This window comes from Pan troglodytes, chromosome 11, assembly GCF_028858775.2.
Source record: "Pan troglodytes isolate AG18354 chromosome 11, NHGRI_mPanTro3-v2.0_pri, whole genome shotgun sequence".
NCBI lineage: Eukaryota > Metazoa > Chordata > Mammalia > Primates > Hominidae > Pan > Pan troglodytes.
The window spans coordinates 1,959,741-1,986,970 of NC_072409.2; the positions used below are offsets into that span (position 1 = coordinate 1,959,741).

The window sequence follows — 27,230 nt, forward strand, 5'->3', positions numbered from 1 at the left end:
CGAATTCCTGGGCTCAAGTGGTCCTCCCGCCTTGGCCTCTTAAAGTGTTGGGAGTACAGGCGTAAGCCACCATATCTGGCCAGTTTTTCTTTCTTAATAGAAGAGTTGGCTCTTCCTGGATCTAGGGATGGTTTACAGGAAAACGTTGAGTATCTGTGGGTCTGGTAGCATATCACAGCAGTGGTCAGGTTCCGCACTGCCACTGTTGTTGTGGTGCAGGTCTGCGGCGGCAATGGGCCCTGTGAGTAGAGGATCCCAGGGGAGGGAGTGGCCATCTAGACATACTCCATCAGCTCGCAGCCAGGCCATCCAGGGTTCTCACTCTGTCCCCTGCCCCCCAGAACAGTTCCTCAGGGACAGGTGTTCTCTGCTGGGGTGGGGTGTAGGGGAGAGAGAGTCCTTGGGATTTAAGTGACATAAAATCATGTTCAATGTTTCTCTTTTTCCTTAGTTTTCCTGATTGCAGCTAGGACTTTGAATATATGGATTTTATGCTGATTTTCTCTTTTTCTTTTCCAGCTCCAATTAAGGAACAGCTATATCCTGCTTCCTTCTGTAAGCAGCATTGACTTGTGCAAGGGTTCAGTCATGCAGCCGCCGCCCCAGGCGGTCCCGTCTGGCATGGCTGGGCCACCTCCAGCCGGGAATCCTCGGAGCGTGTTCTGGGCTAGCAGCCCTTACAGGAGACGGGCTAATAATAATGCAGCAATGGCTCCGACAACTTGCCCGTTGCAGCCGGTCACGGATCCATTTGCTTTTAGTAGACAGGCGCTCCAAAGTACACCACTGGGCAGTTCGTCCAAAAGCAGTCCACCTGTCTTGCAAGGCCCAGCCCCCGCAGGGTTTTCTCAGCACCCCGGTTTGCTTGTGCCTCACACACATGCCAGAGATAGCTCTCAGGGACCCTGTGAGCCCCTGCCTGGACCTCTGACACAGCCCAGAGCAGACGCCAGTCCGTTTTCTGGTGCATTGACACCTTCAGCACCTCCTGGGCCTGAGATGAACAGGAGTGCAGAGGTCGGTCCCAGTTCAGAGCCTGAAGTTCAGACTCTGCCATATCTGCCTCACTACATTCCAGGAGTGGATCCTGAAATGTCTCATGGGGGCCACCCTCATGGGAACATGCCTGGGCTCGACCGACCCCTGAGCAGGCAAAACCCACATGACGGTGTGGTCACCCCAGCAGCATCCCCTTCCCTCCCTCAGCCTCGTCTGCAGATGCCAGGACAGTGGGGGCCAGTGCAGGGAGGCCCACAGCCCTCAGGGCAACATCGTTCACCCTGCCCTGAAGGACCTGTTCCCAGCGGGGTGCCCTGTGCCACCAGCGTTCCTCATTTCCCCACCCCGTCCATCCTACATCAGGGCCCTGGTCATGAGCAACACAGCCCTCTGGTGGCTCCCCCAGCAGCCTTGCCCAGTGACGGAAGAGACGAGGTGGGCCACTTGCAAAGTGGAAGCCACCTGGCCAATAACTTTGATCCTGAAAATACCTTCAGGCAAAATCCCAGAATTGTGAATCATTGGGCAAGCCCAGAGCTCAGGCAGAATCCAGGAGTGAAGAATGAGCATCGGCCCGCCTCTGCTCTTGTGAACCCCCTCGCCCAGGGAGATAGCCCAGAAAACCGTACGCACCACCCACTGGGGGCAGGGGCCAGGTCTGGCTGTGCCCCGCTAGAAGCAGACTCAGGAGCTTCAGGAGCTCTGGCGATGTTTTTCCAAGGGGGAGAGACAGAAAATGAGGAGAATCTCTCATCTGAAAAAGCAGGCTTATCTGGTCAAGCGGACTTTGACGATTTCTGCTCCAGCCCTGGGCTAGGCCGTCCGCCGGCACCTGCACACATGGGGGCAGGCAGCCTCTGCCAGGCCCTTCTCCCAGGCCCCAGCAATGAGGCTGCTGGTGATGTGTGGGGTGACGCAGCGAGCACAGGGGTGCCGGATGCCAGTGGCTCGCAGTATGAGAATGTTGAGAACTTAGAATTTGTTCAGAATCAAGAAGTTCTGCCAAGTGAGCCCCTCAATTTGGACCCTTCCTCCCCGAGTGACCAGTTCAGATATGGGCCCCTTCCTGGGCCAGCTGTGCCCAGGCATGGTGCTGTGTGCCACACCGGAGCCCCTGATGCCACACTGCACACAGTGCACCCTGACAGCGTGTCATCCAGCTATAGCAGCAGAAGCCACGGAAGGCTCTCAGGCTCAGCCAGGCCCCAGGAGCTGGTTGGCACATTCATTCAGCAAGAAGTTGGAAAACCCGAGGATGAAGCTTCAGGTAGTTTTTTTAAGCAAATCGATTCTTCTCCCGTAGGAGGTGAAACGGACGAGACCACTGTGAGCCAGAATTACCGTGGCAGCGTGTCCCAGCCCTCAACCCCGAGCCCCCCGAAACCTACAGGAATATTTCAGACAAGTGCAAATAGTTCTTTCGAACCGGTAAAATCTCACTTAGTTGGGGTAAAACCATTTGAGGCAGATCGCGCCAACGTGGTTGGTGAAGTAAGGGAGACCTGTGTCCGCCAGAAGCAGTGCAGACCAGCTGCTGCCCTGCCCGATGCTTCCCCTGGCAACCTGGAGCAGCCGCCAGACAACATGGAGACCCTCTGTGCACCCCAGGTCTGTCCCCTGCCTCTTAACTCCACCACGGAAGCTGTGCACATGCTTCCGCACGCAGGGGCACCGCCCTTGGATACTGTGTATCCAGCACCTGAGAAGAGGCCTTCAGCCAGGGCCCAGGGGCCCGTGAAGTGTGAGAGCCCAGCAACGACTCTGTGGGCGCAAAGTGAGCTGCCAGATTTTGGAGGCAACGTCCTTCTGGCCCCTGCAGCCCCGGCGCTTTATGTGTGTGCAAAACCTCAGCCACCTGAAGTTGTTCAGCCTCCAGAAGAGGCGATGTCCGGGCAGCAGTCACGGAACCCAAGCTCGGCGGCCCCGGTGCAGAGCCGAGGTGGCATTGGTGCTTCTGAGAACCTTGAGAATCCTCCCAAAATGGGAGAGGAGGAGGCCCTTCAGTCCCAGGCGAGTTCTGGTTATGCAAGTTTATTATCCTCACCGCCCACTGAGTCTCTGCAGAATCCTCCAGTCTTGATTGCTCAGCCTGATCACAGCTATAATCTGGCTCAGCCCATTAACTTTTCTGTGTCCTTACCGAACTCTCATGAGAAGAATCAGTCCTGGAGAGAGGCTTTGGTGGGGGATAGACCTGCAGTCAGCAGTTGGGCTCTCGGTGGTGATTCTGGGGAGAACACTTCTTTGTCTGGGATTCCAACCAGCTCTGTCCTTAGCTTGTCTCTGCCTAGCAGTGTTGCCCAAAGTAATTTTCCGCAAGGTTCTGGTGCTTCCGAAATGGTTCCTAATCAGCCTGCTAATTTGCTGGTTCGACCACCATCCCAGCCAGTTCCAGAGAACTTGGTTCCAGAAAGTCAAAAGGATCGTAAGGCAGGAAGTGCTCTTCCCGGATTTGCTAATAGCCCTGCTGGAAGCACAAGTGTGGTGTTAGTTCCACCTGCACACGGCACCCTGGTGCCTGATGGTAATAAGGCAAACCATTCCAGTCATCAGGAAGACACTTACGGAGCCCTAGACTTTACCTTAAGCAGGACTTTGGAAAATCCTGTAAGCATGTACAACCCGTCCCATTCTGACAGCCTCGCTTCTCAGCAAAGTGTTGCCAGTCATCCCAGACAATCTGGGCCTGGGGCACCTAACCTTGACCGTTTTTATCAGCAGGTCACGAAAGACGCCCAGGGCCAGCCGGGCCTCGAAAGAGCCCAGCAGGAGCTGGTGCCACCCCAGCAACAGGCTTCTCCCCCACAACTACCCAAAGCCACGTTTTCGGAGCTGTCAAATCCAGAAAGTCTGCCCGCACAGGGACAGGCCCAGAACTCAGCACAGTCACCAGCAAGTCTGGTTCCGGTAGACGCGGGTCAGCAGCTGCCCCCTCGGCCTCCTCAGTCCTCTAGTGTGTCGCTGGTGTCCAGTGGCTCCGGCCAGGCAGCTGTGCCATCAGAGCAGCCGTGGCCACAGCCAGTGCCTGCACTTGCCCCCGGCCCGCCGCCTCCGGACCTGGCCGCCTACTACTACTACCGGCCTTTGTACGATGCCTACCAGCCTCAGTACTCCTTGCCGTACCCACCGGAGCCTGGCGCAGCCTCCCTCTATTACCAGGTAAGAGTCGAGTCGTATGTGTAACCCACTTTTCTGTCCGTGCTTTGACCAGTTGAGTCTCTTTCACTCACGGTGTATTCCTTAGTAGTGTTTGTTCGCTTGGTTCCAAGGTCACCCACAGTCCCGCAGGCGTGAGAACAGTATTCCAGTAACGCTTCCTGAGGACAGGGCTCCCGGCTCCAGAACCTACTCTCCCAAGCACAGGCCACCCTTAGTTCACACCACGTGTTAGCATCTTGAATTGCTTATAATACTTGCTTAGGATTTGAACCAGCCTCCCCAGCTTACGTGACAAAAAGAGCCCTCCATTTCCTGTCACCCCTGCACCTGCTGGCTGTCTGCAGAAAAGTTCTGTCTTGCATGCCTTGGGAAGCTGGGCGAGCCTCTGGAAGCTTAGGTCAGAAGCATTGGGCATAACCATAGTCCTTTAAATGCCCCTGGAGAATAAAAACATGGAGAGAAAATAGTCAGTTTTGGAGCATGAGCCACACGCATCAGCTAAGCGAGGCGGAGTCCCGCAAGCTACTCTCAGCACGTGGTGGTGCGGGCAGCGGCTCGGGGACCGGCTGTGCTTGTGCAGAAGATTCTTCTGTGCCTCTTTTTCACAGGGACACCAGCTCATGAGTGACATTTGAGTTAGGTTCCGCATAATCCTGCAGTCGTTCGAAAAGTGTCTGTGTACACATTTGATCGTTATCTGCTTTTCCTACCCTCTAACCCAGTTCAACATACACTGATTGGGTTCACCGATTCAGTGTCACCCCAGGTAGAAGGATTGTGTGATAGGGAGTTGGAAAACCATGGTCTTGCGGTATGTAAGGACAGTTGGAACCAGACTTGGGGCCACACAGGAAGGCCTTGCAGTCAGAAGGGGGCCCGCCCCGAGGAGCAAGGCTGCCGTGGCTTGCTGGGTACTGCCCCGGGGAATGGGGCTGGGCCTCCCCCATGGGCCTCGAGCATCACGGTTTGTGTGCGTGTGACCAGGTGCACACCTGACCCCTCAGACCTGTGTAGGTTCCAGAAGGAGCCCAGGCACTTTTTATTTCCATACAAGGACATTCAGCTCTGCTGGGAGCCCTGGGGTGGGGCTGGTGCAGAGCGACGGGAAGCCGTGGCCTCACTTCGGGTCCTTTGTCCGGTCCTCCTGCTGCGAGCCACCTCCCTCCGCAGGAGTGCACTCCTCCCGCCGTGCCTCTTGCTGTGGTGTCCGGGTGGCCAAGGATGAGTCCATTTTGCTGTGATTTCACATTTCCTGCCAGGCAGCGGCAGCGTCGAGGCCTTGAGGCTTTGAGGCGCTTAAGCGTGAATTCTGGCGTGTGCCCGGGGCACTGCATGTCTTCAGATCCTCATGTGTCCACGTGGGCCCCGTTGGGAACAATTCTGTGGCACGAATTGGTTGGTGATGGGGCTGAAGCCTCCCGAGAATAAAGCACGGTCTGCTTTTAGAGGCTGCTCCTGGCTGGGGCTCTGTTCACTGGGACCCTGGTTCTCTGACTTAACTGAGGTGGCATCTGAAGCGGGACGCAGGGGTTGTTCAAATCATGGCATCTCCACACTGGACTTATCAGGAAGCAGAAACCTAACAGCCCCTTCCAGAAGTCGCCACAGCCCCCTGGGGTTGTCTGCTGACATGCTGGTGCCCTGGGTCCATCCAGGGGTCTCCTGAACAGGGCCAGGGCTGTGGGTCTTAGGACACCCTGCTGCCTGTGGGTGTGGCTGTGCTTTGGAGGTCTGTGTGGTTGTGTATGAGGGAAGGGCCACGCTCAGTCCTGCTGGAGAGCAGCCATCTGCGATGTTTCTAGCTCAGGCTGGTTGTTGGACGAGCTTGCTCTTGGTAGGTATCAAATGCTGCCCGCCCTCTGCGATGTTTCCAGCTCAGGCTGGCTGTTGGACGAGCTTGCTCTTGATTGGTGTCTAATCCTGCCCAAATGCTTCCTCCCACAGGATGTCTACAGCCTCTATGAGCCTCGATACAGGCCCTATGACAGTGCCGCGTCTGCTTACGCCGAGAACTACCGCTATCCCGAGCCCGAGCGGCCCAGCTCCCGAGCCAGCCACTCCTCGGAACGGCCACCTCCCAGGTGCGGCCGCGCCCACCCTGGCTGCCTCTCTGTCATACTCAGACCCATGTCTGTGTTGCTTGCTATGGGGATAATTTAGTGACTCAAAAAGTTCTGTATTTCTCAAGAATTATACAAACTTATCTAACATATGTTGACATTTTCTTGGTATGGACAAATTGTAGGGTGTGTTTTTAAATGAAATTAAACACTGCCCCAGGTGGTCATTAGCTGCACTGGTCAGTTAGCATTTGGCGCCACCCCTACTGGGGCCAGACCCTGCTCAGGGCTGCAGAGAAGCAGCCTCTGACTTGTCTGTGAGCCCCTCTGGCCGGGGCACGTCTGTTGGTCCGGCCATTTGCTAATGAGGTGTTCAGGCTCCCCAGAGACACGGCAGCTTTTCACCGGTCTCCGGAGGCCTGGGAGGACTGGTCACAGAGGTGACTTAATTCTTAGACCTGTCAGGCTGGCTACAGAAAGCAGGGCTTGAAAGCCTGTGTTTCCTCTTTTTTTTTTTTCTTTTAAGGCAGGTCTCACTCTGTTGTCCAAGCTGGAGTGCAATGGTGCCATCTTGGCTCACTGCAGCCTTGACCTCCTGAGCCCAAACAATCTTCCCACTTCAACCTCCCGAGGAGCTGAGACTACAGACATGCCCCATCAAACCCAGCTAATTTTGTTCATTTTTTTTTTGTAGAGACGAGGTTCTCACTATGTTGGCCAGGCTGGTCTCGAACTCCTGGCCTCAAGGGATCCTCCTGCCCTGGTCTCCCAAAGTGCTGGGATTACAGGCATTAGCCACTGCGCCCGGCCAGCCTATGTTTCTCCTTGACATTGCCGCCTCTGCTTGAAGGCCAGCCATTCCTCTGTTTGCCATTACAGAAGAGGGGTTTGGAAAGACCTGTGGCACTGTGCCTTCAGCTGAGTAGGCCTTTAAGCCAGGTCAGAGTCCTCCTGGGCCCTAGAGCAGAGGAGGCTGTTGTTGATTTTCATCTCCACTCAGGGAGGTGCACAGAGCCCTGCGAGGGGTGGGCGTGGTCCTGGCCACCGTGCTAGGCTGCGCCTTCCAGGGCCTTAGCTGCACTTGCTCCTTGTGAGATCTGAGAGAGACTGTCTCACAGGTAGAGGCTTCCTGCAAGGGGATATTGCTTCTTAAACTTGGTAATAGAGAAAAAGCTACTCATTAATGAAGACTTTGTACCTGCACTTGTTTTTGAAAGGTTCCTCGTGCTTATTGGAGGTTTTTAGGAGCTTACCTAAAGACAAAGGCTCTGTCTGTGAACCTCTGCCCATGCAACTGGCCCTGGTGTACTCGGCTCCAAGGGCATACACTGGGCGGTGTGCAGCTGGATGTTGGAGGTGCTTTGTGAAGCAGGCGTCACTGTGAGGCTTCACCTCTCTGGAGGCTGTAATTGTGAGAAAATTCCCAGGATTTGAGCTACTGTGTGTCACCCTGTCACCTGGGAAGCGGGGTTTGAAGTTAAGATCATATTCCGATTCAAAGCCTTCCAGCTCCAGGTGAGGGTGAGCAGACAGGTGTTTCCTAGAGGCCCTGAGAGGCGAGAGCACGGAGGAGAGACAGCCAGGGAGCATTCTCACTGTTCCGTTTTCCTTCTGCTGCTGGCCGCCCTGCCAGGCTCACCTAGGAACCGATTCTGAGAGGCCAGTGGTGGCTCGTGCTACGGAGAAGGCCTCTCACCAGAGGCAGGGTCAGGTCACCACAGGAGTGGCTTTGTCACCAGATCCACAGGCTTACTCTTCCTTCCTGTGTTCGGATCCTGCGGCTGCCTTCAGCCCTGGCTTGCGCAGGCTCTGGGGAATCCTTTCTGCTCCTTCCCCCGCTTTGGTTGGGGAGCACACGTCTTGCATGTTTGTTCAGCCTCCGCGCTTGTGCGTGGCATGGACTCAACTCTCTGGGCTTGGTGTGGTCAGATCCCCGCAGGCACTGCCTGTCTTAGCCTTGTTGTTTTTGAGACTGTGTTGCTCCTGATGAATGACTGGGGTTGGAAAGGTCGGCTGAGGACACGGCAGCTCCTTGGAAACCCCAAGTCAGATAATTTCTCCAGAACCTGCTGTGGCCCACACGAATGTAATAGACCTTAGAGTGGCCACTCAGGCTGTCGGTCAGCAGGGCTCGTTACTGTGGCTGAGCAGTTGGATGTAGGGGGACAAGTGGGCCGGGCCCCATGCCACCCAGCAGCAGCCCCGTCTCATGCAGAGGTGCTGCACCAGCCGAGCAGCCAACCTCAGCGGCGGGTGTGTTTCCCGTGATGTCTCCTGAAGGGGCATGGGAAGGGTCACGTTTTAAAAATTAAATATTGTATGAAAATTATAAAATGCTCTTACATCCTTTCAAGAGTCTTTTTAGGTCTCACCCTTTTAGCCAGGCTGGAGTGCAGTGGTGCCGTCATAGCTCACTGTAGCCTTAAAACCTGCTGGGCTCAAGCCATCCTCCTGCCTCATCCTCCTGCATAGCTGGGACTACAGGTGTGTGCCACCATGCCTGGCTAATTTTTTTACTGTTTTATGGAGACAAGGTCTCACTGTGTTTACCAGGCTGGCCTTTCAAGAATCTTGAAGGTACCAGTAGGTCTGATACTTGATCATTGTACTAACTTGTGCTTTTCCTGTAGTGAGAGTCAGGATCATGGCTTGGTCTACAAAACCAGCCTTTCTGGGGCACGTGTAGGAATCTGACACCACGTCAGCTCCAGGAGACCTGAGGGGGAGGTGGGGCCGTTAGAATCGCGCTCCAGGAGCACACACACGGGCTCTGACGGGGGTACCCTGCGCGCATACAGGGAGCACCAACAGCCAGTGGTCTGGGGTTGAGGCTGTGAAACTGGCATTTTAGGTTGGTTTGAATGGCTCAGTGAGACCGGGCACTGTGGGTCACTCCTGCAGTCCCAGCACTTTAGGAGGCTGAGGTGGGTGGATCGCTTGACCCCAGGTGTTCGAGACCAGCCTCGGCAACATGGTGAAACCCCATGTCTATGAAAAATATAAAAAATTAGCCAGGTGTGGTAGCGCGTGCCTGTAGTCCCAGCTACTCAGAAGCTGAGGTGGAAGGATTGCTTGAGCCTGGGAGGTGGAGGTTGTGTTAAGCTGAGATCATGTCACTGCACTCCAGCCTATGCGACAGAGTGAAACCTGTCTCAAGAAAAAAAAAAAAGCTCAGTCCATTTTGTCCTCTACTGAGCATAAGATCAAAAATTCTAGGACTTATTTTAGCATTGACTTTTATAGGCTACAGCAATGAGAACACAAAAAGGGTCAGTTCTTTTTAGCCGAACGGCTCTTAGTTATTTTACCAAGATGAATTTGAATTAGCCGTATGGTGGGAAATTCCACAGTCTCATCCTTGCTACTGTTTTGAATCTTCTAATTGGAATTTCTGTGTAACCAAAGTGCTTTGATGAATGCTCATTGCTTTGGGAATGATTTGTATTGGCTGATGTCACACTTTAAGAAATAGGTAATTTGTGTTTTAACAGCACTGTGTGTTTTTTCAGGCAAGGATATCCTGAAGGATACTATAGTTCCAAAAGTGGATGGAGCAGTCAGAGCGATTACTATGCAAGCTATTACTCCAGCCAGTACGATTATGGAGGTATGTCAAAGAACTCCAAGCAGCTGGCCTTAGCAGGCGCCTTGTGCAAAAGACACTGATGACATGCAGCGCTGGCCAGCCAGCACCTGCTGGTGACTTCCAGGAAATGTCCCCTTTTATTAATCTCTTTATGTTTTTGCCCAAAAGCCAAAATAGTTGAAAATACTTTGTATTTGGAAATAATTATATTGATATTTTTCATTACTAAATTACATCTTAATCTTAGCATGAATGCATCTTTGTCATATTGGCAGATTTCTCTGATTTTCTAGTGGAACATAACCAGCAGTTCGAGAGCTGCTGTGTCCACACGTGCCTTCGTAAACATAAACGGATGAAAAGGAAGTGAAATGAAAAACCATCTCCTCGGTCCCACCAGCCGTGTTTCCCACACTCCTGACCACAGGAGGCTGGCAGCTGCTGCCTGGGGCGGTGTGGACATGGGCCACGCCCACCGGGCAGCGACCTGGGTGCTCCCTGGCGACGTCCAGCTGCAGCCACATCTGTCCTCCATGCAGTGTGTGCAGCACAGTGGCCATGTCCCCGGGAAGAGCCTCCTCCAGTCACTCCTGCCCTGGCTGTGGCCTCTAGTGCTCTGGGCCCTGAATCCCCTTGACACGTATCAAATATCCTCTTTGATATTTGCACCTGTTTTAAATATAAATTTAAAAAAGAAAAGACATCTTTAGAAAAGATGATAAAAGACCTTTTAAGAACTTTTTCTTAATACTTGCTAAAAACACTTGCTGAAAATGGTATATCCAGTTTGTTTAGAGCCGTTTTAAAGTAACCTTTTAATATTGAGATTATTTTTGAAAACCTTATGAGTCACATTAAGGAGAAGAAATAGTAGTAAAATTTACAGTTAGGGGATTAACTAGTCAAAAGCAGCAACCGTGACAGAGAACTGGCTGGGCACAGTGGCTCACACCTGTGATCCCAGCACTTAGGGAGGCCGAGGTGTGGGAGAAGCACTTGAGCCCAGGAGTTCAAGAACAGCCTGCGAAACATAGTAAGACCCCAGCTCTGTTTAAGAAAAGAAGAAGAAAAAGGACTTAATAAAGAAATCTTTTGGCACCTTTTCTAAAAATATTTTTTCCTTTTAATCTAAAACACTTGTATTGAGAGAAAAATCAGCCAGTTGCCTTTAGGTAGCTAGGGCCCTCCAGATCTCATGGCTTCCTGGTGTCGTGCTGGTTTCCAGGAGAGAAGCTGGGTTTCTCGAGGAGTCCTTAGAGCATGAAGTCCTGGGGTGGTGTCGCTTCTTTAGTGATATCTGAGGCATTTCTTCTTTTGCATGTTACTGTATTAATCATTAATTCCTTGCTCACAGATCCAGGTCACTGGGATCGTTACCACTACAGTGCTAGAGTCAGGGACCCCCGCACCTATGACCGGAGGTATTGGTGTGATGCAGAGTATGACGCATACAGGAGAGAGCACTCTGCCTTCGGGGACAGGTTGGTGGAGCACCCCTGGGGAGGCAGAGGCTGGGGGCAGCCAGGGCGCGCCAGTGCTTCTCTGCCCTCATGTCTGGGTTTTAACAAAGAGCTGTGGTAGTTTGGGTGAGCATCTGCCTGATGTTTTGGTCCCTGTCTGAAAGGAAGGAGGGAGCAGACCCTCCCAGGGTTCCCAGCTTGGACTGTTAGAGGAGAACTGGCCTCAGCAAGAGGACTGTTCAGCACCTCTGGGAGCACCTGGGAGATGGGGCTCACTCTTTCTCATCGTCCCTTCTTACCGGTCGCGCCCTGCAGCCCAGAGAAGTGACCACACTGGAGACGCATTCGCAGTACTTCTCTAACGTTGCACGTCAGAGGGCCCTGAGTGTCGGGTGTGCTGTGTTGTGCCTCGGCCCCAGGGGTCTCGGTCTCGGCTCCTGGGCAGCTGCGTGGCACATGGGGACGGGGCCTCCTGCACTCCCATTCCTCTGCCTCTGTCCCCCGGCTTCCTCTAGGCCTGAGAAACGTGACAACAACTGGAGGTACGATCCTCGCTTCACGGGGAGTTTTGACGATGACCCCGATCCGCACAGAGACCCTTATGGGGAAGAGGTGGACCGGCGCAGCCTCCACAGCGAGCACTCGGCACGGAGCCTGCACAGCGCACACAGCCTGGCCAGCCGCCGCAGCAGCCTCAGCTCCCACTCACACCAGGTGCGCGGCGGCGCCTCACAGACACGCGGACAGTTGTGTTTAGAACCACCATCCTGTTTGCAGCGTACCTAAAGTTTTACTGCTGTGCCTGGGGAATTGATTTTGCCCGTTTGCTTTGTTTTCTAAGAGTCAGATTTACAGAAGCCACAATGTGGCTGCCGGTTCCTACGAGGCCCCGCTTCCTCCAGGCTCCTTTCACGGCGATTTTGCCTACGGCACCTACCGCAGCAATTTCAGCAGTGGCCCCGGCTTCCCAGAGTATGGCTACCCTGCCGACACCGTCTGGCCTGCCATGGAGCAAGGTGTGTGCTCAGCAGGACAGAGGGATACCGGGTAACCCCACTGGGGCGGCCACCCAGCCCGGCATCTGAACACGGGAGTCAGGGCTGGGATTGGAATTGTGATGTCCTGGCCTGGCTCTGACCCAATCCGTCCTTCCGAGAGGCAGGGCGTGTCAGGACGGGCCAATGCTGTCTCTTCTATTGCAGTTTGGTTTAAGGCCTGAGAGCTGCCCTGCCTGCCCTGACATGTGTTTTAAAGTGTGACTCTGAGGACAGCTCATATCCAGGCTCTGGGCAGCCCCTGATCACATCCCCATCGCAGACCCCGTTGCTCAGCAGGCGTGCAGGAGGGAGCTGCTCATTCCCCTTGGAGACTCCGCTCCTGCAGTTGTCCCGCGTGTCAGTCAGAGTTCCCTTCCAGGATGCTCAAATGCTTTTTCTTGGCAAATTGCAGAAATATACGTAAAGATATAAAGTTACAGAATTTAATGGTAGGCTGAGTTTTTTGTTTGTTTGTTTTTTGTTTTTTTTGAGATGGAGTCTCACTCTGTCTCCCAGGCTGGAGTGCAGTGACGTGATCTTGGCTCACTGCAACTTCTGCATCTCGGGTTCAAACGATTCTCCTGCCTCAGCCTCCTGAGTAGTTGAGATTACAGGTGTTTGCCACCATGCACAGCTAATTTTTGTATTTTTAGTAGAGATGGGGTTTTGCCATGTTGGCCAGGCTGGTCTCAAACCCCTGACCTCAAGTGATCCATCCTCCTCGGTCTCCCAAAATGCTTGGATTAGAGTGTGAGTCACTGTGCCTGGCCTTACTTTCTTAAAGTATTGTTTCAGTTAACATTTTTTCATTTCTTTTTTTTTAAGAGACACAGTCTCACTCTGTCACCCAGGCTGGAGTGCAGTGGCACGGTCATGGTCTCTGTCTCCTGGGTTCAGGTGGCCCTCCTGCCTTGAATCCTTTCAAAGTGCTGGGATTACAGGCATGCACCACTATGCCTGGCTCCTTGTTTTCTTTTTTGCTTGAGGTGTTTTGCTGGGTGCTGTGTGGTCATCGCAGTCTGAATTTGATTTTGTGAAAATGGAAGAGCTCGGGAGTGGGCCAGGCCTGGGAGGAGCACGCACAGTGGCAGGAGCCTCAGGGCGGCTCAAGAGGGTGTTGCGGGAGCTTTCTCAGTGTACAAGGGAACAGCTTTCATGCTTAATGATTCAGACATTTTTCTTTTCCTGACATATGCTGAAGTTCTACTTTTAAGTATGATATTAAACAATTACCGACTTTTGAGTTGAAAGTCTGTCGTGATAAATCTAACCTGTGATTTAAGCTGTGTGAGCGCATTGAAAGTCTAGGCTCAGAAGCATCAAACAGTGACAAGCTGATTGTTTCTTTTTCAATTTATTTTAAATGCAGTTTCATCAAGACCAACTTCTCCTGAAAAATTTTCAGTGCCTCATGTCTGTGCCAGGTTTGGCCCTGGCGGTCAGCTTATCAAAGTGATTCCCAATCTGCCTTCAGAAGGACAGCCGGCCTTGGTGGAGGTCCACAGCATGGAGGTAATGGCACACGCAGAAGCGTGGCGTCACTGCTCTGCTGCCCCGGGGAACTCTGTGCTTTGTAGTTTGTCATCTTCAATTGTCAGACCTTGTCTCTGGACATACATCCTTGGAAAATGTTTCTTCCTGTGAATTTTCAATTTGTAGGGTTTTTCTTCTATTTGATCATATCTTTTTCCTCCTAGAAGTCAGTATTGTAAGCGTCTGCCTTGGGTGTTCAACGTGGTTTGATTGTATATGCATTTTCTGTCCTCGTTTTGGGGATGTTTGCTTTATTGGTGCTTTTCAATGATAGATGCAGTGGGTGGGCCCGGTGCTGCCCAGGTGAGGGGGGCGGGTGGGGTGGATGTGCGCGGCGCTGCCGAGGTGACGGGGGCTGGCATGCGCCTCTTCCTGCAGCTTCTGCAGGCTTCTGTCACATGTATTGGGGTTCTGCCTCAGTATTTGGGGAGAGAAAATGGATTTCACTAGTTAAAATAAAGTTTGAAATCATGGCTGTGGTCCACACAGGCCATGTTCCATGTAACAGCCTCGACAGAGCGAGCCTTCACCTGCTGTGGGGCGGGGCGGGTGGGCCATGCCATCCTCTCCTCTCACGGGCAGCATCCGTGCCTGGGTTGTCTGGCCTGCCAGCAGGGTGGCTGCGCACTGGCTGCCACTGACCCACGGCCCTCTCCTCGTAGGCCTTGCTGCAGCACACGTCTGAGCAGGAGGAGATGCGGGCGTTCCCGGGACCCCTGGCCAAGTATGTTCCTTGTTGAGGCATTTCTTTGTGAGCCCAGCCTTGCAGACATCACTGCTCACTGTGTGTTCTTTCTGCAGAGACGACACCCATAAAGTGGATGTCATTAATTTTGCACAGAACAAAGCTATGAGATGTTTGCAGAATGAAAACTTAATTGACAAAGAGTCTGCAAGTCTTCTTTGGAATTTTATTGTTCTCTTATGCAGACAAAATGGGGTATGTTTCTTTCTACTTCTAGAGTGTTTCTTCTTGCTGGTCTTCATTTCGTCTTGGGAATGCTCAGCCTCCCGAAGGAGCAGGGCGGGATCCGCATGGCCAGCTATGGGAGCCTCGAGGGCCCCCTTAGGAAGCACACTGTAGTGGCTGGGTGGGGAGGGAGAGGGAACGTGCGGTTGGGATGGGATGAGGTTTCAGCCCAGCCTTGCCAGCCTTTCGGGTAGTTGTGGGTCTGGCTGTGTCCAGGGTGGGGCTTTGTGCCTGTGGTGGTCCAACGCGTCCTCACCTGAGAGCCATGTTCTCCTTCCTGTTCCTGTTGACCCAAACAGACCGTGGTAGGGACCGACATTGCGGAGCTTCTGTTACGAGACCACAGAACAGTGTGGCTTCCTGGGAAGTCGCCCAATGAAGCAAACCTGATTGATTTCACAAATGAGGCAGTGGAGCAGGTGGAAGAGGAGGAGTCTGGTGAGGCCCAGCTCTCTTTCCTCACTGGTGGTCCGGCGGCTGCCGCCAGCTCGCTCGAGAGAGAGACCGAGAGGTTCAGGGAGCTGTTGCTGTATGGCCGTAAGAAGGTGCGCCTCCACATCATGGCACCTGGCGCCTGCACGTGTCCGCTGGGTCGGGCCTGGTGCGGGGTTGCAGCCTTCGGGGAGGGACGTGGCCCCCTTTCGGGAGCATCCGCGCCTGTACGTGTCCAGTGGGTCGGGCCTGGTGCGGGGTTGCAGCCTTCGGGGAGGGACGCGGCCCCCTCTTGGGAGCATCCGCGCTGCAGTGTGGGGCTTCGGGTCTTGCTGTTTCCTGAACGATGCCTGACTCTTGTATGCCATCCTTCTGGAGGTGTTAATGTTGGTTTCCTTCTAACTGTTTCCAGTGTTGGAGACCTGCAGATTAAATTTTCAGTCATTCGATAAATGCACATGTTGAGCACAGGCCGTGCCCCTGCTGTGTGTGCCAAATCTCAGATGAAATGTGCATGACACAAGTTGTGGCATTCTCACAAAGTCAGGCTCGAGTCCACAGCCCAGAAGTCGTTGGGAGTTGGGAGGGCGCACTGAACCTGTCAGAGGCGCAGTGCATGGAAAGGCCACGGGCAGGAGAGCAGCCAGTGCGTGTAGCGTCCAGTGACTGGGGTCACAGCAGCGTGGGGACTGGGGCAGGCGGGGGGCCTGAGACAGGAGCCTGCTCTGGGACAGTGGGGTTGGGGGGTCCATAGTGACTGCAGCAGTGACACTGTGCACAGGAGGGGCTGTCTAGGGTGCATGATGTTTGCTTTGGATGTGCTAAGCAGGAGAGAGGCCAGTCTCAGAAACATGTGTGGCCCTGAACAGCAGAGACATGGGATAGGTTGAGAGTTTTCTGTCCTTTTATATCATGATAAACTCAGAAAGGGCATATTTGACCAGTATTTTTATTTTTTTATTTTTAATTTTTTTTGAGACAGGGTCTCACTCTTGCCCAGGCTGGAGTGCAGTGGCGTGATCACAGCTTAATGCGGCCTCGACCTCCTGGGTTCAAGTGATCCTCCCATCTCAGCCTCCTGAGTAGCTGGGACTACAGCTGCATGCCACCACGCCTGGCTAACTTTTTTTTTTTTTTTTTATAGAGACGGGGTTTCACCATGTTGCCAGGCTGGTCTCGAATTCCTGGGCTCAAGCAATCCGCCCGCCTTGGCCTCCCAAAGTGCTGGGATTATAGGCATGAGCCACCGCGCCCGGCCTGATCAGTATGAGTCTATTATGGATGTTTTATAACTGATTGAAGTCATGTAACCTGTTAGCTTTTATTAACATCTTCCTCTACTGTAACATTTTTGCCTCCCAGCCAGAAGTTCTAAATTATGCCCTGGATGATTTTGGTGAAAGGGGAGGCTGCCTTACTGGAGTCACTGTCCGTGTTGACAGGATATTCGCGGAGGCCTCCTGTTAGAACTGGGGAGTTGACTCGAGTGTGTTTCCCAGTGGATGGGGCGGCGTGGTGGGCAGCGCTGCGTGGTTAGCCCTGTTTGTGATTAGCGTGCTTGTGTTTTATGCTGAAAATGGATAAAAGCAGCAAATATCTACAAATACCCACTACCACGGGGACTTTGAAACTGAGGAAAATAATGAATCGCTACGTGTCTTTAGTCTCCAAATGGTGAATAAGTGTGTTTTTGAGGCCTTTGGGTTGTTTGTGTATCTGCTGCTGCGTGAGGACACATGGCCTGTCGCCTGTCTTGACTCATGTCACGTGAGTGCCGCCAATAACCCACCAAGGTCCCTGAAATGCCTTTCTCAGGATGCTTTGGAGTCTGCAATGAAGAATGGCCTGTGGGGTCACGCTCTGCTACTTGCAAGTAAGATGGACAGCCGGACACACGCCCGAGTCATGACCAGGTACAGTCCCACAGTGGCCTGGTCCAGTGGCGAGCCCTGCTGGCTCCCTGTAGCACGCGGCGTCTGCACCCTGGGGGCAGGCGGCAGGCGGATCTCACTTGACTGTGCTGTGCTCCCACACGAACTCGGGCTTCCTTGGCCTCGAGGCTTCCTTGGGTTGTGTTGTGGAGAGCTTAAAAAGTTTTTAATTAACTGCATGGTTTTTAGTACTTCATGTAAAATCTCAGTGAATTCGTCAGTCTTCATCTTTTATAGCTTTTTTTAAATTTTGAGTTTTGCTCTGGTGCCCAGGCTGAAGTGCAGGGGCGCGATCTCAGCTCACCGCAACCCCTGCCTCCCAGGTTCAAGTGATCCTCACACCTTGGCCTCCCAAGTAGTTGAGACCACAGGCACCCACCACCACACCCAGCTAATTTTTTGTATTTTTAGTAGAGGTGGGTTTTGCCCTGTTGGCCAGGCTGGTCTCAAAACTCCTAGCCTCAAGGGATCTGCCCGCCTTGGCCTTCTGAAAGTGCTGGGATTACAGGCGTGAGCCACCATACCTGGCCTTATCTTTTACAGCTTTTTTTTTTTTAATATTGAGATAAGAAAGAAAAATAAAATATTGAGATGTGTGTACTTTGCCTAAGTGAAATATAAGTCTAATCATTACATCAGAGGGCTTAGGGCTGATTTTTTTAAAAATTTATTTTATTACTATTTTATTTATTTATTTTTTTGAGACAGAGTCTTGCTCTGTCGCCCAGGCTAGAGTGCAGTGGCATGATCCCAGCTCACTGCAACCTCTGCCTCCTGGGTTCAAGCGATTCTCCTGCCTCAGTCTCCTGAGTAGCTGGGATTATAGGTGTGCACCACCACACCCGGCTAATTTTTGTATTTTTAGTAGAGATGGGGTTTCTCCATGTTAGTCTCTTAACTTCTGACCTCAGGTGATCTGCCCACTTTGGCCTCCCAAAGTGCTGGGATTACAGGCGTGAGCCGTCATGTCCGGCCGGCTTTTTTCTTTTAGCTGAGCCAGCATGGGGTCTTTCTGTGTTTATGTCTGCCTAGGTTTGCTAACAGCCTCCCAATCAACGACCCTCTGCAGACAGTCTACCAGCTCATGTCCGGGCGGATGCCTGCCGCGTCCACGGTGAGTGGCATTGCCTGGTGGCTTGCACAGGCTCCACTGCCTGTGTGGAATTTGCTCGTGGGTGACGCTGTCACAGGCCGTGAGGTGCCTGGTGAGCCCAGCTGTGTGGAATTGAAATGGCACTGGCTTCCGGGGATGAGGCTTCGTTTTGTTTTTCCTCATGTTAGTGCTGTGGAGACGAGAAATGGGGAGATTGGAGGCCGCACCTCGCCATGGTCTTGTCCAACTTGAACAACAACATGGACGTCGAGTCCAGGACGATGGCTACCATGGGCGACACTCTGGGTAGGTCAGGGGTGGAGATGGGCATTGGGTGTCGCGGATGGAGCGTCGAAGGCCCGGTTGTCTGTGGTGTTGGCAGAAATCACCGGAACCCGGCCTTCTCGGTCCGGCTGGCGTCTCTGGTGCCTTCTGTGCGCGTCCTTGACTTCTGCAAGCGCTCCCGGTCGCTGAGCGCCCCCCGTGTGTGGTGTCGTCTCTCCGCAGCTTCAAGGGGCCTCTTGGATGCGGCCCACTTCTGCTACCTCATGGCCCAGGCGGGATTTGGTGTTTACACGAAGAAAACTACAAAGCTTGTCTTAATTGGATCCAATCACAGGTAAAGAACCAAGTCAGTGTAGTCCTGTAAGTTTTCCTTTCCAAGTAAAACAAAATCCTTCTCCTTTAGTGAATTCAGAAATGGCCAGAATCATGTCTTTATTTGTCACGTGGTGGGACACACTTCTGGATGATTTGCTCCAAGGTTGACTATGCCAATAATTGGCCATTTTTTCCACATCAAAATAATTCACTTCCTCTACAGTTTGCCATTCTTAAAGTTCGCAACCAACGAAGCAATCCAGAGGACGGAAGCCTATGAGTACGCCCAGTCCCTGGGTGCCCAGACCTGCCCCCTGCCTAGTTTCCAGGTAAGCAGGTGCTGCCAGCCTGCAGCTGTCATGGCTGGGCAGACACTCAGTGCTAACAAGCTTTTGGCTACTTAGATTGTTTGAATTGGTATCGAAAAAAATGATGTGAGTTTTTTGGGGGAGGATCTTGAGAAGACATTTGATCTAAAATGCTAAGAAACAAGATCCCATTGAATTGAGGCTTTCCGTTTGCATTTGATTTCAATTATTTTCATGAGCATTTTTTTTAAAGGAGACAGGGTCTCACTCTGTTGCCCAGGCTGGAGTGCACTGTTTTGATCACTCCCAGGCTCAAGTGATTCACCTCAGCCTCCAGAGTAGCTGGGACTACAAGCAGCACTACCATGCCACACTAATTTTTTTTATTTTTTGTAGAAAAAAACTGTGTTGCCCAGACTGATCCTAAACTCCTGGGCTCAAGCAGTCATCCTCTCTCAGCCTCCCAAAGTGTTGGGATTACAGGCGTGAGCCACCGCACCCAGCCTGTATGAGCTTTTTTTTTTTTTTTGAGACCAAGTCTCGCTCTGTCACCCAGACTAGAGTGCAGTGGCACGATCTCCGCTCACTGCAAGCTCTGCTTTCCGAGTTCATGCCATTCTCCTTCCTCAGCCTCCCGAGTAGCTGGGACTACAGGCACCCACCACCACGCCCGGCTAATTTTTTGTATTTTTAGTAGAGATGGGGTTTCACCGTGTTAGCCAGGATGGTCTTGATCTCCTGACCTTGTGATCTGCCCACCTCAGCCTCCCAAAGTGCTGGGATGACAGGCGTGAGCCACCGCGCCCGGCCGTACGAGCTATTTTTAATATTTGAGGGCGGTATTCTCTGATGCAGTGTGGGGGTGGTGTCTATAAAACATACATGAGAGGCTGAGCATGGCGGCTCATGCCTGTAATCCCAGCACTTTAGGAGGCCAAGGTGGGTGGATTACCTAAGCTCAGGAATTAGAGACCAGCCTGGGCAACATAATAACACCCTGTCTCTACAAAAAAACAAACAAACAAACAAACAAAAATTAGCCAGGCGTAGCAGCATGCACCTGTGTTCCCAGCCACTCGGAGGCTGAGGTGGGAGGACTGCTTGAGCCCAGGAGATTGAGGCTGTAGTGAGCTGTGATTGTGCCACTGCACTCCAGACTGGGTGACAAAGTGAGACCCTGTCAAAAAAAATAAAAAAGAATGAAGTATCTAGAGAATGTCTGTGGAGCAGCTCAAGCTACACGGAAGGCAGTGGTCTCAGTGCCGCGCTCTTGGGGCGTTGTGACCGTGAGAGCCGAGTGGCCCCATGAAAGGGGTTGGGGGGAAAGCAGAGTGAGTTTCCTACCAGCTTAGTCGTTTACTTTGCTCTTGAAATCCCTTGGGGAACAGGGACTAGGACTGTGGTCAGCGGGCGTGGTGGGTGGGAGACGATGATGAGTGAAGTGTCCAGAAGAGTTCACAGCTCACAGGGCGATGCTCGGATGCAGGGGAGCCTCAGGGCAGTACAAGGCTTTGTCCATTGGCGATGCTCGGACGCGGGGGAGCCGCGGGGCAGCAAGGCTTCTGTCGTTTCAGGTGTTTAAGTTCATCTACTCCTGCCGCCTGGCGGAAATGGGGCTGGCCACGCAAGCCTTCCACTACTGTGAGGCCATCGCGAAGAGCATCCTGACGCAGCCGCACCTGTACTCCCCGGTGTTGATCAGCCAGCTTGTGCAGGTGCTGCCCCTGGCACCTGTCCTCGGGATGCTGTGCTGACTGCAGGGAAGGAGGGTTTGCCAGAGCCCCCGGGCAAGGGGGTAGCGATGGTTCAGACGCCCATTGTGGTAGGCGCTCGGAACCTGCCTCTTGGGCGGATAAAGATCTTTGAATGGCTTCGTGTTTTGCGTCTTAGCCTGGGGACTCTCAGGCACCGTGTGCCAGCACAGAGCCTTGGCAGCGAGTTTCACAATCAGAAGGAACTGTCTGTAGGATACTCTTTTTTTATTGAGACGCAGTCTCACTCTGTCACCCAGGCTGGAGTGCAGTGTGGTGCGATCTCGGCTCAATGCAACCTCCGCCTCCCAGATTCAAGTGATGCTCCTGCCTCAGCCTCCCAAGTAGCTGGGATTACAGGCGCCTGCCACCACGCTTGGCCAATTTTTTGTATTTTTAGTAGAGATGGGGTTTCACCATGTTGGCCAGGCTGGTCTCAAACTCTTGACCTCAAGTGATGGATGCATCTGCCTTGGCCTCCCAAAGTGCTGGGATTACAGGCGTGAGCCACCACGCCCGGCCAGGATATTCTTATTTTGAGGCAATTTAGTCTGGTGGTTGATAGCTTAAGTGTCCAGAGTCCAGCAGCCTTTGCTTGAGTCCTGGCTGTACTGCTGCAGGCCTCAGTTTCTTCGCCTGTAAAACAGAGGCGGCATGACTGACAAGAGAGTATGGGAGGCGCCCGTGTTGCACCAGGATCTTCACCTCTTGTCAGTAGTTGCATTTGTGAGAACGTGCTCATGGGATACCCAAAAAATGTATTAGGGACATTTTTAGACCCATTTCAAAGTTCAGAGAGTCATTCATGCACGCGTCCTTAGGTGCTCATCCCCCACCTTAGTGGTTATGAACACAGGGCCAAACTTGTGTTCTGCCCCCTCTGTCCCGCTCTGCATCCCCCAAATTCCCGATGAAAGCATGCAGACATTCCCAGGGGAGTCCAGCTTTTGCTGAGTCAGGTCCACGTGGTCAGATGGTAGTCTCGGGCCAGGCCTGTTCCAGGGGGGTGCCTAGCGCTGCCAACCCAGTGCCCGTGGGTCAAGAGGTCGTCTACAGCAACTTCCCAGTCACCCAGCGTCCCATGTGCTGGGTATGTCACCTAAGCACATACTAGAAACATGTAGGCAGCTAATTAAACTTTATTGCCAGTGAACACCGAAGCTGCATTGCCTGGGCATTTTGAAGACGGCTCACTTGCCACCACCCGGTGGTGACAGGGGCCTCTGATTTTTGCCCGTGTCTAGATGGCTTCCCAGTTACGACTCTTCGATCCCCAGCTGAAAGAGAAGCCAGAAGAGGAGTCCTTGGCCGCACCCACGTGGCTGGTTCACCTGCAGCAGGTGGAGCGGCAGATTAAGGTACAGCCTTGGCTTGGGGTGGCACAGAGGCGTCTGGCAAGGTGGCTTCTGTCCCTGTCATTTCCACACTGAAAGTATGTATCTGTAAAGACAGTGTAACTGCAACGTGTGCCTGTGAGAATTCCCTAATTCCCCAGAAAGGGCTTTGAGTGCCTCCTGTCCTGAAGTAGGGACACAGCAAGCGCGGTGGTGGCAGGCGGGCGGCGCTGCAGAGCGGCCACAGGCGGCTTCCACAGGGCGGGTCTTGTTCTCCCTCAGGAGGGGGCTGGAGTATGGCATCAGGACGGAGCCCTCCCGCAGCAGTGTCCCAGCACTCCGAGCTCCGAGGTGGAGCAGTTGGACGGGCCAGGACTCAGTCAGCCAGCAGCCCTGGGGATCGCCAACCCTCTGCTGGCGGTGCCTGCACCGAGCCCTGAGCACTCGAGCCCGAGCGTGCGGCTGCTGCCCTCAGGTGAGCCCAGGTGCGCGGCTGCTGCCCTCAGACAAGCCCCTGCTTCCTGCGGGCTGAGCCGTGGCCTGCGCCCTTGCCTCCTGGAGAACTGCTTTCAGATGTGGACTGTTGGAGGCAGTGTCTCACACCACCTCGGTGGTTGTGGGGCTCCTTGGTCTCCTCCCTCTTCCCTTCCATGCTTCCTCCCCTGATGAGCCCATGGAGGGGGGGCTCATGGCTTTCCATGTCCATAAATATCCATGTGCTGGGACACTGCCCTGAGCGCCCGCTGCCTGCTCAGCCTCCCTGCTTGCTTCTCCGGGAGCCTCCGCCGCACCGTGTCTGGGCGGCGCCCTCGGCTGTGCCCCTCTGTAACCTGCTTCTCCCAGTCGGCCCCGTCGGTGGAAGGGCCAGCCCAGAGCTCCAGGGAGTCAAGTCCAGATGCCCCCTCCTCTCTCGCACTTCTCGGCTTCCTTCGTCAGTGAACCTCACCAGCGCAGCCTGCACGCAGGTCCGCATGCCTGGATGAGCACGGCTCCTTCCTGCTCGCCTCCTGCTTCTTCCCCAGACCCTCCAGACTCTCCATCTCACCTGAGGACAAGCCAGGGTCCTCACGGTGGCCACAGGCCCTCCAAGCTTGGCCCTGAGCCCTCCTGCCCTGGTGCCGTGTCCACTCCCACGCTGTGGACCAGCCACACTCCTGATTTGGGCCCACTGCCCACCCTCCCTGCCTGATGTCCAGTCTGCTTCGTCCTCAGACACCGTTACCACTTCCTGGTTGATTGCTGTCCTTAGCGCTTTCTCTTCTTACTCAGTTCATCTGTCCCGACCCCCATGAGGACCCAGCATTTCTTTTGTTGTTGAAGCATCCAGGGCCCAGCATGGTGCTGGTAGGCAGCAGCCCTCCCAGGTTTTATGTTGAGTCGGAAGAATGAAGGAATGAACGAGTGGCCTCTGTGACCCCTGGCCGTGGAGGAGGGGACTCGGGCCTAGCAGAGCTCTGTGCCAGGCGGCCGCCGTGGGCTTGCGTGTGGGCTGCGCCCTGGAGCCCGCGTGCCGCTCTGACTGCTCAAGTGCCCCTCCCCTAGAAAAGGAAGCGTAGTGCCCCTCCCCTAGAAAAGGAAGCGGATACTCTGCTTTTCTGCAAACCACGGATGGTGCGGTGGGGTGGTGGCTTCAGGCTTTCTGCTCTGTTGGACCTCCCTTATAAAAGAAACGGGGCTGTACAAAATAACTTGTCATAAACACGTCGAGTGTCAGCTCCTTCCAGTGACTCAAGCTACCCTCAGTAACCCCAGACCTCTTCTCCACCGTTCCCATGCAGCTCCGCAGACGCTCCCTGACGGCCCATTGGCTAGTCCTGCCAGGGTGCCGATGTTCCCAGTGCCACTGCCCCCGGGGCCCCTGGAGCCGGGTCCTGGCTGTGTGACCCCAGGGCCTGCACTTGGCTTCCCGGAGCCCTCCAGGCCTGGCCTCCCACCTGGTGTGCCACCTCTGCAGGAAAGGAGACACTTGCTCCAGGAAGCCAGGAGCCCAGACCCAGGTGGGGCTGCAGAGATGCTGTCTCGAGAGCAGAAGCAGCATGGGGTGTGGTGTTTGTGGGGATTGGTGGAAGAGATTGAAGTTATTTGAGCTTGAAACAACTTACATTACTTGTCTTAACGTAGACCAGAAATTCTGGAAGTTACAGACTGGATGGGTTCAGAGTCTCACTACAACAGCAGTGTTAATGCCAGTTCCTTTTGTAACTTGGCTTTTTGTTGTGAAGCTTAAATGGCCATTGGGGCAGGGCATGGTGGCCGTGGGTCTCCTGGGGTCTGTCTTTAGACGGCCCTGCTGGACGCCTGGTGAGATGCACAGGGGCAGGTCATGAACTTCTGTCTGGAACTCGATTTGGTGGATCTTGTCCCTGGTCTGTGCCTATGTCTACATGTGTGTATATGGACAAAGCAAAACATAGGCCTAGTTTTAAAAATAAAAGAGCGTGCACACATGTGGGGAGATGTTCAGCCTTGGTTTCTGCAGATCATGCTGGTGTGGCGGTAGCTGGGTGGGAAGGTGGTGTGCCTGTTGATCTGTGTGCCACACACACGTCCCGCCTTCTTGTGACTGAGATCATAGTTGCTCTCTTTCCCATTGACAGGGATAGTGCCGCAGGAGGCGCCTGTTGGAAACTCACTTTCCGAGCTAAGCGAAGAAAATTTTGATGGAAAATTTGCTAATCTGGTACTTTGTCACATTTTCTTAAACTATTTGTTTTCCATAAAGTTCATCGAGTGGGCACCCAGACTCCTTGTTGAGTTGTAAGTAGGATGATGGTAGTGAGGACTATGAAATTGTTTCTAAAATTGTTTCTTAAAGTGAAAGTGCTTCTAAATAGCTTTCATCCTTAAAATATGAAGAGTTGGTGAAAACACTGGTAGGGAAAGATGGGGAAGAGAGAATTCAGTAGCGTAAAAACAGTTACTTTAAGTAGAAGAAATACCCAAATATCATGAAATCCCCTTATTAATTTTAATTCTTCCAAAATGGGTACCTTCTCTGATTTCTACATCTCTTCTTCTTTTTTTTTTTTTTTTTTTTTTTTTTTTGAGACAGATTCTTGCTCTGTCGCCCAGGCTTGAGTGCAGTGGTGCGATCTCGGCTCACTGCAACCTCCACCTCCTGGGTTCAAGCAGTTCTGTGCCTCAGCCTCCCAAGTAGCTGGGACTACAGGTGTGTGCCACCATGCCTGGCTAATTTTTTGTATTTTTTGGTAGAGACAGGGTTTCGCCATGTTGGCCAGGCTAGTCTCGAACTCCTGACCTCAAGTGATCTGCCTGCCTCAGCCTCCCAAAGTGCTGGGATTAAGGTGTGAGCCACTGCACCTGGCCATCTCTTTTTTTTTTTGAGATGGAGTTTCTCTCTGTCGCCCAGCCTGGAGTGCAGTGGTGCGATCTTGGCTCACTGCATCCTCTGCCTCCCAGGTTTAAGCAATTCTCTGCCTCAGCCTCCTGAGTAGCTGGGACTACAGGCGCCCACCACCACACCCAGCTCATTTTTTGTGTGTGTTTTTAGTAGAGATGGGGTTTCACCATCTTGGCCAGGCTGATCTTGAACTCCTGACCTCATGATCCACCCGCCTCAGCCTCCCAAAGTGCTGGGATTACAGGCATGAGCCACCGCGCCCAGCCCGGCCATCTCTTTTTCTACAGTGGAATTTCTTTTCTAATTTTTTGATCTCACAAGAGGATGTCCTGGAATTCAGTAGAATTTCTAACATTGTCACTGGTTTTCCTGAAAGTGAGATTTATCTCATTAGACATGTTTGGTATAAATACCTCCTCTGTTTGCTCTACTCCTAACCAGGAGGGATGGTTGCTTTTATACAGACCGCATTCTGGAACCTTCTTTACAGATACCCAGCCCTTCACGGGCATCCCATCAGTAGGCGATTGCTATAGTTTGAACTTGCATTAGGTGTTTTACCCTTTAAAATACTGTGTCCCTGGAAAAGTAAAAATGAGGGTTGAGCTATTAAAAATTGGGACTTGACCCAGGAATAAATATTTTTAAAAATCATTGTATCTTTGAGAACACCCATCGCCCCCCTCTGGCCAGTCTTCCCTCAGTGCATGCTCACACTCCGTTTCTTCCAGCCCGGAATCTCCATCGAACGCCCGCATTTGCATTCTGAGTGCTGAGTGCTCCCAGACGGAGCTGCTTATTAAGTGCGGCTGGCTTTTCTCTAGTCAGGCCAGGTAGAGGCTCTGGGAGGCCCAGTCAGGGGGCTGCTCTCCCCAGCCCCCTTCCTGCCTCCCTCTGGTCACCGGAGTCATCCGGCCTCTCAGTGATGTATTTAGGGAACACGCCTGGGGAATTGCATCCCCCTCTCTCTTTCGGTTCCTGTGAGGAGCCCCAGGAGAGCCTGTTCTGCATTTCCTTGCGACAGACCCCCTCGAGGACAATGCCAGACTCGGAGGCCCCCCCAGGGTGGGATCGTGCCGACTCGGGTCCCACGCAGCCACCTCTGTCTTTCTCACCCGCTCCCGAAACAAAGAGACCCGGACAGGCAGCCAAGAAAGAAACGAAGGAACCTAAGAAGGTAGTACAGCCTGCCCACGGTGCGCCTGGCGGCCGGGAGGGTCTGGGCAGGAGGCACGCTTCCCAGAGCGCCATCCTCTTAATTCACCACACATGCAAATAGCCTCCTGATACAAACAGCCGAGTGTCTACAGCGCACACGGCATGATGGGTGTCTGTGTATTTGTGCCTTCAGATAATAGGATAATAGCCCACCCAGGTCAGCATGGGGACGCAGCCCGGCCCCCAGAGGTCGCCTCTGGCCACTACCTGTCAGACCCACCCGCAAGGGACCAGACGGCAGCCGCTGCTTTGTCACTGTGGTGTGTGCCTGCTGCCGGCTCACAGATCTTTCTCCCAGCCGTGGACTTTGGGACTGCTTTCAGTGTGGGGCTGGGATCCGTCAGGCCCCAGGAGCCTCCTTGCCTGTCTCTTGGCGAATGTGCGTGCCAAGGAGCTGA

At 53.3% G+C, this 27,230-nt stretch overlaps 1 protein-coding gene across 32 annotated transcripts in view; it reads left to right on the forward strand.

Moving 5' to 3' along the window:
- Nucleotides 1-27,230, forward strand: part of SEC16A (SEC16 homolog A, endoplasmic reticulum export factor) — a 43,865-nt gene that overhangs the window by 5,486 nt on the left and 11,149 nt on the right. For 18 of the 32 annotated variants that reach the window (XR_010148535.1, XR_010148537.1, XM_054658564.2 and 15 more), the window contains 21 exons: nucleotides 520-4,158; nucleotides 6,103-6,239; nucleotides 9,728-9,825; nucleotides 11,159-11,285; nucleotides 11,780-11,978; nucleotides 12,106-12,280; nucleotides 13,671-13,813; nucleotides 14,497-14,558; nucleotides 14,636-14,774; nucleotides 15,104-15,349; nucleotides 17,052-17,149; nucleotides 18,200-18,281; nucleotides 18,449-18,566; nucleotides 18,768-18,879; nucleotides 19,084-19,189; nucleotides 20,743-20,883; nucleotides 22,164-22,277; nucleotides 22,536-22,728; nucleotides 24,032-24,250; nucleotides 24,851-24,933; nucleotides 26,639-26,791. Coding sequence is in view for 27 of the 32 variants with exons in the window: in XM_054658564.2 (XP_054514539.1) it covers nucleotides 589-4,158; nucleotides 6,103-6,239; nucleotides 9,728-9,825; nucleotides 11,159-11,285; nucleotides 11,780-11,978; nucleotides 12,106-12,280; nucleotides 13,671-13,813; nucleotides 14,497-14,558; nucleotides 14,636-14,774; nucleotides 15,104-15,349; nucleotides 17,052-17,149; nucleotides 18,200-18,281; nucleotides 18,449-18,566; nucleotides 18,768-18,879; nucleotides 19,084-19,189; nucleotides 20,743-20,883; nucleotides 22,164-22,277; nucleotides 22,536-22,728; nucleotides 24,032-24,250; nucleotides 24,851-24,933; nucleotides 26,639-26,791 (6,315 nt within the window). In the remaining 5 variants the exon portion in view is untranslated. Of the gene's footprint in view, nucleotides 1-519; nucleotides 4,159-6,102; nucleotides 6,240-6,517; nucleotides 8,703-9,727; nucleotides 9,826-11,158; nucleotides 11,286-11,779; nucleotides 11,979-12,105; nucleotides 12,281-13,670; nucleotides 13,814-14,496; nucleotides 14,559-14,635; nucleotides 14,775-15,103; nucleotides 15,350-17,051; nucleotides 17,150-18,199; nucleotides 18,282-18,448; nucleotides 18,567-18,767; nucleotides 18,880-19,083; nucleotides 19,190-20,742; nucleotides 20,884-22,163; nucleotides 22,278-22,535; nucleotides 22,729-24,031; nucleotides 24,251-24,850; nucleotides 24,934-26,638; nucleotides 26,792-27,230 lie in introns of those variants that run through there. The other 14 variants (XR_010148536.1, XM_063787394.1, XM_063787400.1 and 11 more) reach the window with 5 other exon arrangements.